Genomic DNA, 11216 nt, shown 5'->3' with positions numbered 1-11216 from the left:
TATATATATATATATATATATATATATATATATATATATATATATATTCTCCTTTTTTTCAAGTAAAATTGTAATGTTCCCTGGATGGAAATCCAAATTTTCTTTGTATGATGCCGAACTGTTTAAACATGTGTAACATGTTTGTAAGGTTTAAAGAATAATTACAAAAAAAAACAATATGCATACACTTTCACAGATGGCTGGTCACCCTGCATAAGAGGCTCAAAATAGTTATTTTAATAATAGTATTACAATGGTTTATTCATGTTTAAGACAATAACAATAAGGCGTTATATCGCCTGCAAAAATCATGATGAAGTCATCTTAGTGAGTTTGAAACTGGACAATATTATCTGCTGCTACTTTTTATTCATTACTATTGTTCACCATTACAACTCCTTATGTAAATACTGTCATAAAAATTCCTTTAACTATATAAATACTGTGCATATCCGTACTCCTCATATTTCTTTATTTACATGTGTACTGTAGTATTAATATACTTCAGAAGTTCCCTTCGGGGATCAGTAAAGTATTTCTGATTCTGATTCTAGAGGGTGGTTCCTCGAGTGAAAACTCCTTCTTGGTCAAATGCCTTTCCAAGAATGGTGTTATTTCGCAATCCATGTGTCTTGAGACCACACCCGGCCCCAGGATCCAAGTCGGCGTCGCCTGTTTTCAAGCTACCTGTAACACATTCTTTGTTCCAATCAAGTGGGGGAGGGGCTCCCAAAGGCTGAGACAGCAATTACCTTCCCTGTGGAAACATGTAGGCTAAATCAATTATCAGTTCTTTAGAGACAGAGGACGAGAGGAGGAAGGTGAGAGACAATAGGTCCGGTCTTGACCTCTTCATAGAGACAAAGAATGAGAATTAGAATGCATATTTTTCTAACCTGGTTGCATCATGCATGACCAGAAATACATTGTTTTTTAATTTTTGAAACTCAACATAACCAGGAAAATCAAGATGCTTTTCTTTTTTCTTTCTTTAACACTTGCGCCGGATGTCCCTTAATCCTCAACGGGCGGTCAGCGAGCCACATCCAGCCCGCCAAAGCTTTAAGTCCGGCCCGCAGAATAACAACGAATTCAGACAATGTGAAGAGGAAAAACCTGCTGAGGTATGTCAGGTCTGATCTGGACATATGAAAGTTGGTGAAAATATCTTCACCAACCAGCGCTCAACATAGGGCTGATAAGGCCGCCGGACAATGGAAATGTCCATTCCAAGAAGACAATTTAACCCACAGTTTTGCACTTTACCCCAAAATAGAAATCTTTTGAACCATAATATTCATCATCTTCTTCAATAAACTAAGATCCCACTAGAGACAGGTTCAAAACGGATTATACTGGGGATGTCAGAGGCATTTAGTCTCCTATGGGCTTCATGTACTGTAAATAGATCAATAACAATAAAGCACATTATCTAATACTTTAGCCTGAAATTAGTTGCAACAGTGCTACAGTAAACAGAACTTTCACCAGAGGGACAGGTTTTAAAGAAATGGCGGATCCAAAATGCAGAGACGCAGAGAGATTTAATGCATAAAAGGGTTATGCTGTGACCTAAAAGTGTTTCACATATAATCCTAGAATAGGGCTAGGCTTAGAATTCTGTAGGGAAATCACAATTTAATTGTAATTTAATTTGGTAAATATTCCGGATATTATTCTGATTTATATCACTGAGAGGTATAGGCTATATGGGGTGATGTTAGATGATGTGTTGCTTTGTGTAAAAAGATTATTTTAATAAAACTGGAATAATAAAGTTGCAAAAGAGAAGACGGGATCTGTTTTAACCCTTGTGTTGTCTTCCCGTCAACCATAAACAAAATTGAATTTTTTTGATGTTTTTGTTGTTTTTTCAAATTTTTTTTGTCCCTTTTTCCAGCTTTTGGCGCATTTATTTTTTTAAAACTTGAGCTGGTTTATAATAGGTTTTATACCTATTCTTGGAATTCATGATCAACAAACCTCATTTCTATGAAATTATACATAACTTTTTAGTTAACAAGGCAGAAATTATGAATTATTTTCATCAATAGCTAAGATCAGAGCATGTTGTTTAGTCCCGATGCTGTTTTGAAACCATAAAAACAAATTCAAATTAAATAAGATTAAATAAAAACACCCTAAAAATTCAATGAACATATTCATTAATTTTACCTGAAGAATGTTGTATGGAATCATCCATGTTATTTTAGGGCAATTTGGTTGATAGAAATCCATATTTCTGATATTAGACACTTTAAAACGGGTCGGTTTGACCCAGGGACAACACAAGGGTTAAGTGTCCAATAGTTAGAAAGTCCTGAAGTCAACAGGCAATAATGTTGTAATATAATAAATGTTGAGGAATCCAAAAGGAATCAAAATAAACTTGAATACCGAGAAAAATGGGGTACAGACACACAGGCAGACCTGAAAACAGACAAAAACAACACAGAGCCTGAATACACAAGGTAACGAGGGCAACGAGACAATCACAGAGGCGGGAAACAAGGCAGGAAGTAAGACAAGACATCACATGGGGAGAAAACAGACTACAAAATAAAACCGGAAACTGAACATAAAATACGCACTAGGATAAAAACAGGGTAAATGCAACAGAGAACACAAGAGACAGTAACTACCAGGAAACAGGGAATAAATTACCCACAATAAGACAGGAAGAACTATAAGACAAAATCACAATCATGACACATGCATCTACTGTACATTTGCAGAACAGCCAATAGGAAGGCTGTCTTTCTCTAAAATGACCTGGGATTGGCCTAAGTCTCCTGACACCTAGATTAACTAAAGCCTAAAAACAGAGCCAAGGAGGAGGTGCAGAAGGCTAATTTTTCTCTCAAACCACTTGAATTACAACATGCTGAAAGGTCATGAGCTAATTTCTTGCCCAATTATGTCAAAAATAAGATACCTGCTGCAGCTTTAACTTCTGGGGGGGAAAAGATGGAGGATCACAGAACTATTATTAGTACTACCCACAATGCAGACACAAGAGACAGGAGGTAGTTAAAAACTGTTGTAACACTCAACAGGAGGGCAGCAGCGAGTGCCAGGGCAGGTGATCAACAGAAATACAAGCAAAGCTGGACGTGACTGGACGGGGGCAGATGTGTATGGCAGATCTGAGGCGCATGAGGACAAAAATTAGTTGTCAGGCAGGTGTCAAAAAACAGAGCAGAACTACAAGAGAATTTACTCAGAATGGAGGACATCAGGGGAAAGAGACCAGGTGTGAGGCTGGAGAGCAGCATGTAGGTCAGCCTAACCCCTATTTTCCTCCGCCCCATGTAGAGAACTATCTTGAATGATAAATTAAAAAAATAAATAAATACAAGTGGTGGTCTAGGGCGGGTGAATGTGTGGGTTGCCAGGTATGTTTCCCCCTTTTCTTTGTCCTTTCTCTCTTTCTTTTTATTTTATGTCACTTTTGGGCTATATTGTAACAATTGACGTAGTTTCCTATTGTGTATAAATGTTAAATGACAAGAATACTAGACTCTTGAGCTCTTGAATTGGTGGTTCAGTTAGAATATAAAATAATTCATAATTAATAATTAGTTAATAGAAAACTGCACTTGGAAATATACAGAGTGGGAAATCAATAAATGCGGATTTTGTAAATAAAAGTCTCTAATTGATTCATTTTTATACGAATAATTACATTTATTTAATTATTTATGTATTCATTGCCTCATTTATTTCATGATGTATTTCAAAGGCATACTTATTTTGTATTTAGTCATTTATTTAATATTGAATAAAATGGTATTCCATGCTTTATAACTATAAACAAGTACCTTTTATGTGTCTGTTCTGTTGATGGCGTGCAATATGACACATGAGGTGAAATATTCAAGGATTGTTGTTAGGTACAATGACATGTTTCTTCAAAAATGTGTCTAAGTATCAAGAAGTAAGTGGTAACTTTAATAATAAGGCCTTTGGGCTGGTGTCTTTTTTACGTTGATGTCATAGTTAGCAAATAATCCAACATTGATTGAACTTTAACATGATATAATGTACATAGTAAAGAATCAATCCACATAGAAGTTTCCTTTTGTTAATTACACAGCTTTATTATGTTTCTTTAGTATAGACTTCTCAGTAATGAGCAGGTAGCCATTGAACAAGGCCTAGACTACAGTACAGGATATATTTAAGAACAGAGAGGAGAGGGTTCAAAGAGTCAAGAGTGGAAGCAGTCAGGACCTCAGAGAACTTCACTGCTGGAAAATCTGGGACAGCATGTGTGACATTTACCTCCAAGCTTAACCCCAACCATCTGTATTGTTAGAGTGCTCACTCTGACACAGATCAACAACAATCAGCAGAATGAAGCCAGGTCGTATGATTATCTCATCCTTAGAAACTCCAGCTGCCCCTCACTTAACAATCCTCATGGAGAGACTTTTGTTATGCTCAAAACAATGATAGGCCTACTGATAAAACTGTAAGAGTGTGCCAAGAAAAATCAACAAGGAAGAAAGTGAAGAGGACAAAATTAGCCTCTAAGGAAAAGGGAGAGGAAGAAGTGGGTGGAGGATAGAGATTCTGTGGTCGTCCATCCGAGTCGATGCAGGGTGTACGGGGGCCAAGCCCCTCCAGCAACCCTGGTCGACCCCAACTACTTGGCATTTAGGAGGACGCTGCAGCATTGGTCTTGTCGTCACGGGTGACAGGGATGCTGCGCTCGCTGCGGCCGGATTCACTCCCTCCGGTGAGCTTGGGCCCGGTCAGAGTGAGCAGACCATCAGTGGACAGGGTGCAGGTGATCGCTGATTGGTCAACACTGGAGGGGAGGCGGTAGCGGCGGTGAAACTCACGAGAGATGTAACCGTGGTCGTCCTGAAAAACAGCAGGGTGGCAGGGTCAGTCCAAGGAAGACTCAATGATGAAAGGTGTTCTTCACTCCTAGAATTATATTCTGTCTTTAACCCTCCTGTTGTCCTCGGGTCAAATTTGACCCCTTTTCAAATAGTTTCTATATATGAAATTTGGGTTTCTGTGAAACAGATTGTCCAACAAAAAAAAACGTGGATGGTTCCCTACATATTCCTCACAAGTTAAGTAAATAATCAGTTCACTACTTTCATTGAATTTGGGTGTTTTTTTGTCAATTTTATAAAAAAGTCAAATAAAGTGAAATGTTAATAAAAGTTACTAAAAAAACGAACAAAGTGACAAAAATGTCAAAAAAAACTTTTAAATTGTTTTGGGAAAAAATATATATATATATATTTCAAAAGGCTCAGAAAAAGTCGACAAACGTTGAAAAAGTAAAACGTTGATTTGATTTGAAATTTTGACTAAGAAAAACAAAAGTTTGCAGGTCGGCGGGAAGACAACACAAGACCGAAAAATGTTTTAAAAAAAGAATTCAATAAAAGACACTAAAACATGAAACAAATGCCAAACAAAGTGACAAAAATGACAAGTGACCAATTTTTTTCAAAAGGCTCAGAAAAAGTCGACAAACGTTGAAAAAGTGACAAAACCACATGGAAGGAAAAACATAAAAAACGGTTTTTCATTTGAAATTTTGACTCAGAAAACAAATATGTGCAGGTTGGCGGGAAGACAACACAAGGGTTAAATAAATGGCCATATATTCTGTGCCCAGATAACACTTACAGAAAAGAATCTTACAACAAAATAGCAACAGTGAGCTGGGATAAAAGTTTAAATTTGGAGGTTTTGAGATTTGGAGGTACTATCAGGAACTACAACAAACCACCACACCAAACGATTTAGCAGCTCCTGCAGCATAGTTCAAATGTGTAGAGCTCAACAGTTCTGCTGCCCACAGCGTGTTCCAGAAGTAAAAATACAATGTAATTTCTTCATTGACAATTGGAGTATAAATCAATTGGAATATAAGCCAAGAAATCATAACCGTCAATGGTAGACTTAAAACCAGCTACAACATGACTAAGCGATGTACACGCTAATACAGACGCCAAAAGTTCATGTGGCACCAACCTTGTTTGGAGATAAACTTCTTTTATTTGCAATGTCTTGGATAAGTACTTCAGTACCCACAAACCTGAACTATCCCACAATCCCACAGTGATGCCTCTGATTGGTGGAACGAGTTGCTGGTGAGGAGAGGGAGCATGCGCACACCGTTAGCCACCACCGGGAAACTAACGTAGCTAACTTAGCTAACAGCTAATTCAGCTAACCGCTAGCTGATAGCTTGATTCAGTCTAAAATAACGTTAACTCAAACTTAACACTGAGAAAAGCAGGCTACAGCTAAATTAATACTTTACAGTAATAATTATAAAGACAAGTATTGAATAATTATATTTTAAATGAGTGAAGTAGAACTGATGTAACAGCTGTTATATATTTTAACGGTTATTTTCAGGTTTTATTTGAGTTTATTTGAGTTTTAAAGTTATTACAGGATATCTTAGCTAGCGGTTAGCCAAATTACTTGTTAGCTAAACAAACGTTAGCTTCCTTCATTCAGTGGTACGCGGTGGTTTATGAGAAAAGTAGTTTCTTCTACTTTTTTTTGATTTTCTGTTCGTTTTTTCCCTCGAAACAATATTTTCTATGTTTATGGGTCACGTGGTAGCTGGGTAGCCTAAAGCATGGTCTAAAACTCTTTATACACAGACTTTTTTAGACGTCAATGGGAGAAATGAATGGGAAATTAACTTCCGGAACCCAAGGTCTCTCGGAGTAAGGGTGAGACTGATAAACAGAATGTGTATGAAAGTGATGGATTTTCCTCATGAGTGAATGCCAAAACACTGGCAGCACCTGAACAATCCCGGAAACGAAACGTCTAATCACCTGTTTGTGTGTTCCACTCACAATACAAAATACAATGCTCAAGGGAAGAATAGAGGTGTAAGTGGGTCCAAGTGGGTCAAAGATTACCAGAGCACCCCCCTCCCCCCCTAAAACAGCTAGAAGACCTCTTGATCATAGTGTGTCCTGAGATAACGTCTGTTATGATATGACACTAAAAAAAATAGAATTAAATTTAGTGTGAATGTTTTGAAATATTGGTAACACTAATTTAGTTTAGTAATGTTTCAACTACAGAGCCCCCCCTTAAATGTATTCTGTTGAACATTAAACCATGCCACCATTACCTTTAGGCAGTTATATTACTTACAGTACAGTTTATTCTGTAAGTATTACTTACAGAATATAGTACTGTTGGATCAAGGTATCACTGCTCCATTGAGGTACAACAACCAAAATAGCCTGCCTGCAAACATTGGCCCCATGCCTTATGTAACAGTAGATAGAGAAGTAATAGAAGCATTACCTGTCTTTCTCCATGCTTGCCCTGGATCTCCACATAGTCATCAGTGACCTTCACACTGAGCTCATCGGGAGAGAAGTGCTTGACATCCAGGTAGACTGTGTACTTATCCCTATCAGACCTCACCTGTGGGACACACACAAGCATAGAGAGGGTATCATAACATTGTCAAAATATAGATTTCTTTAAGAGCTTGCAGTAAAGTTAAGGATCTTAAACTTTCTTGACTTTGAATTGCAATGAGCATAGTAGAAGTTACGGCAACTAACTCAAGACTGTCACTGGAACATTAAATAAAAACCCATCTTAGACATGAAACCATTGTTTGGAGGCAGATGAACACAACCCTTCTCTGTTTTTACATGTGTTCTCCTACGAACATGTGGGTTAAACAAACTTTGTCTACATATTTCTCCAAAGTACAAGAGGCGTAATGTTGTGATTCCATGCATGTAGGAGCCTGAGTCTGGTCTCGTTACCTCAGAGAAGCCGGAGTTGGAAGAATCCAAAAAGTTGCGGAACAGCGACTGTCTGTAATATGGGCTGATGGTGGAGGTGGTGTAGGGGAAGAAGTCGTGGTCAAACACGCCCTCTCCAAAAAACTGGTCAAAAAGTCGGGCAGGGTAGGCAGAGCCCAGGGCACGTCTGAACCAAGGGTGCTGGATAGCAATATCCATAGTGACTGTAGACAGTTTTGTCTAGCTCGGCTTGGCGTGGCTCAGGTTGGCAGATATCTGCTCAGCTCAGAGTCCAGTAGGTGACGGAAGGGAGGTGCTGCAAGATGAAGAGAACAGAATTTTGATGAAAAGCAATGAGTGAAGAATGTTTCCAGAGTGCTTTGTCCTCTGCTCTACAGCTGCCTCCTCTTTATATACCTGAGAGACAGAAAGAGAGGCTTTAGCCACGATCCCACTGGAATGGCATTATCTCATGGTGGGATGGGCCCTGTCAGCAAAATCACGGTTGAGGATGGGGGGGCACTGTTGGGTCCAGACCCTGGTGCGACCCAATGCCACCCACACCCAGACACCCAGGGCTGCCAAAACAAACCCTGCTGGATGGAGAGGAGGGAGGAGGAGGGCATGACGGAGACAATAAGGCCAGGAAGCAAACTAAAGACACAAAAGATTTTACCTGAGTGCTAATGCATCAAACAGACACACACATATCCATTCTGTCAGTCAGTCAGTGACATAATACTGCTGTATTGTTCCGCTTGCGTGGTTGGAGGGAGGGCAGATTTAAAAAACAATGCTGCCCAGGGTCAATGGAGCGACAACAACTGTCACAGAGAGAAGAGAACAGACGGTTTTTGGTTATCACTAATAAAAAGTCGAGAGAATAGCAGCATTTCAAAAGGTTTTCATGTAACGGTCTTTTGATGATTACTATTTAAAATGTCGAAAATTGAAATTAACTTTTAATTGTCCCATTGAAAGGGGTAGAATAACATGAAATTGAGAAAAAAAGAGAATTGTTGGCTCTAAAAAGACTGTTGAGATGTTTTCTAGTCTGGATGTTGACCATACAACAGCAATGAGTCTGCTGCTGGGTTTTATTCAAAGCAACAAAATATGTAACCTTGCATTGTATTACCCACATCACACAGATTTAAATAACATGCGCTGGGTGACATCAGTTCCATACAATAAGTCCACTGAAGAAATCCGTGAATAGACTGGCCCACATTTCCTAGATAGATTTGAGATAATTGTTTTTGGTGCCAAAGAAAAGTGAGTCAAAGTCAGTGCTCACCTTGAATCCCTAAGTTGTTGTTTGAGGTACTTGTACTTCAATCGTATTCTTTTCTTTTCATTACTTTCTACCTCTACTCCACAACATTTCAGGGGGAAATATTACTTTTCCCATAACTACATTTATTTGACAGCTTGAGTCATAAGTTACTTTATAAACTAAGAGTTCTGCATATAAAAGTTTGAAGAGTTTAACAATTAAATGTTTTATGTATATATATACATAGTAAATTAAACTACACAACAGTTTGTACAAGTACAGCAAAAACGATTAGTTTACACTTAGTCAACTGACAGAGTATTAACTGGCAACTCATTTGGTAAATGTTTTAGTAACTTGTAATGCAAAGAATATTTCACAGTTCCAGCTTCACTAACTTAATCATTTCTATTTATTTGTAACAATTTTGAATTATTAGGTGGACGGAAGTATTATGAAGATGTCACTTTGGGCTTTGGGTAATTGAGACAGCATTTCATAACTCACAATTCTTGAAGTTCATCTTTCTCATATCATTTCAATCAGGAGAGACTGTTGCAAATATGTAAAAGGTTTATTTGTTACGTGTGCACAAATGAAATGTACAGAGTCTTTGGCGATTAGTCTCCATCATAAATAATTTTAGAAGGGGTAGAGAAGCCTTGATCATGTCCCCCAATGGAGTCTAGACACTGGCGGTGGTGAAAGAGAATGAAGACCAGAAGGAAGGGCAACAGGAGTGGTCCAGCAGAGGAGGACCCAAGGTGCCGTGGATGATGATGACCGGAGGTGGAAGGAGTAGCTTTGCCTGGAATGAAGAGATTTAAAGCAGGGATGCAATGCTGTGATTGGCTCTTGGAATTCATGGCCAATTCTGGTTGGTTTAACTGAAAAAGGAACGCCCCGAATCAGCTGATCAGTTTAGAAAGAGGTAAATGAAGCTTAGAAGTCTTACAGAAAGAATTTAGGCTGAGCTTAATATGTATCCTCACTTTCAATGCAGAACTTTTACAGCAATTTTTTACAGTGTGGTATTAGTACTTTAACTTTCACTACTGGAGAGTCCAGCCCCTATCAAGGACTTTGGTTCCAGAGCCAGTGCAATGTGTATAGGTTACCCCAATTACTAAAATGAATTGAAAAAAATCTATATTAATTCATACAATAACACTTATTGTGTAAGTGTTCTACTGATGAATACATACTGAGATGCTCAACCTAAGGAAGCCTTTCACAACACAGATATATAAATTACATAGATGCAACAGCATGAATACTTGTACAATTTGATGCAATTGAAGACAACAGGCTAGCATTTGTAGAGTAACTTCCAATTTAAAGATAAGGGTCACTTCCCATGCTTGTTGTTTCACCACCAGTGGCTTCCCGCCACCTGCATTAGTCTAATCCCACAGGGCTTTGGCCAGCCAGCACAGAGGCTTAGCCGTCCATGCATCCCCAGGCCAAGAGCAACCGGGCCAGGCAGCCGGGGTTGGGGCTGTTTCAGGGGCAGTTTGGGGAGGTTGTTGGGGTATGGGGTTACTAGCTGCTGCAGACTGGACTTAGATGCCATCAGACTGGCTGCAGTTCAGCAAAGTCAGCATTCTAGGTTTGTATCAATGGGACAGACAATGCCTGTGGGCCCTGTGTTTCCATAGCGCCGAAAAGCCTTTTTGGCTGACAACCTGACGGGAGGGCCATCCTCACATTCATTGATAGGTGTTTGCTCTTTAAAAAGAGCTAAGAAACTTCAAAAAGACAAAGATCTTTAAAAATAAACATCATGTTATTGAATATATCTGACATAAACTCACTGTCATCTTAGACTTCACCACAACTTCTGTAAACTTTGGCATCTTCCAGTATAGGTTTGTGATAAATAGTTTCATATAAGTACAACGGAGCCATAATGTGAGATACAAGGTTTTATACATCATCAGGTTTCTTTAGAAATAAACAATGGACAAATCAGAGATGGGGACTCGGGTCTGAGACTCGGACTCGAGTCGCACTTAAGTCGCACAAACAGCCTACTTCAGGCTTGACTTGGACTCAAGCTTTGAGATTCGTCGCCAACGTCTTTTCATGCAATTGTTGCTGTGCTGACAAACTGCCTGGGAGCTCCTCCCATTCAATTAGTGGTGAACCAGGTGGAACACATCTTCCAGGCAATC

General features: G+C 38.9%; 1 protein-coding gene across 1 annotated transcript; it reads right to left on the bottom strand.

The window, feature by feature from the left end:
• Window positions 1-4079: 4079 nt before the first annotated feature.
• cryaa (crystallin, alpha A) lies at window positions 4080-8164 on the bottom strand. Its single transcript, XM_034864976.1, has 3 exons — window positions 7788-8164; window positions 7312-7434; window positions 4080-4869 (listed from the first exon to the last, which is right to left on the bottom strand). Exons 1-3 carry the CDS (start codon window positions 7983-7985, stop codon window positions 4660-4662), a joined length of 531 nt encoding a protein of 176 aa, XP_034720867.1. The 5' UTR covers window positions 7986-8164; the 3' UTR covers window positions 4080-4659.
• Window positions 8165-11216: the final 3052 nt, after the last annotated feature.

Source organism: Etheostoma cragini, chromosome 24 (assembly GCF_013103735.1).
Source record: "Etheostoma cragini isolate CJK2018 chromosome 24, CSU_Ecrag_1.0, whole genome shotgun sequence".
Taxonomy (NCBI): Eukaryota; Metazoa; Chordata; class Actinopteri; order Perciformes; family Percidae; genus Etheostoma; species Etheostoma cragini.
This window is presented reverse-complemented; position numbering and strand designations above follow the sequence as displayed.

What these genes read in the sequence shown, in the direction of transcription:
- cryaa (XM_034864976.1), bottom strand. Translation starts at nt 7,985, where the DNA reads ATGGATATTGCTATCCAGCACCCTTGGTTCAGACGTGCCCTGGGCTCT. An exon ending in CCAACTCCGGCTTCTCTGAG is followed by an intron (nt 7,435 to 7,787) that starts GTAACGAGACCA and finishes TGTGTCCCACAG; the next exon opens with GTGAGGTCTGATAGGGATAA. An exon ending in GCAAGCATGGAGAAAGACAG is followed by an intron (nt 4,870 to 7,311) that starts GTAATGCTTCTA and finishes GCTGTTTTTCAG; the next exon opens with GACGACCACGGTTACATCTC.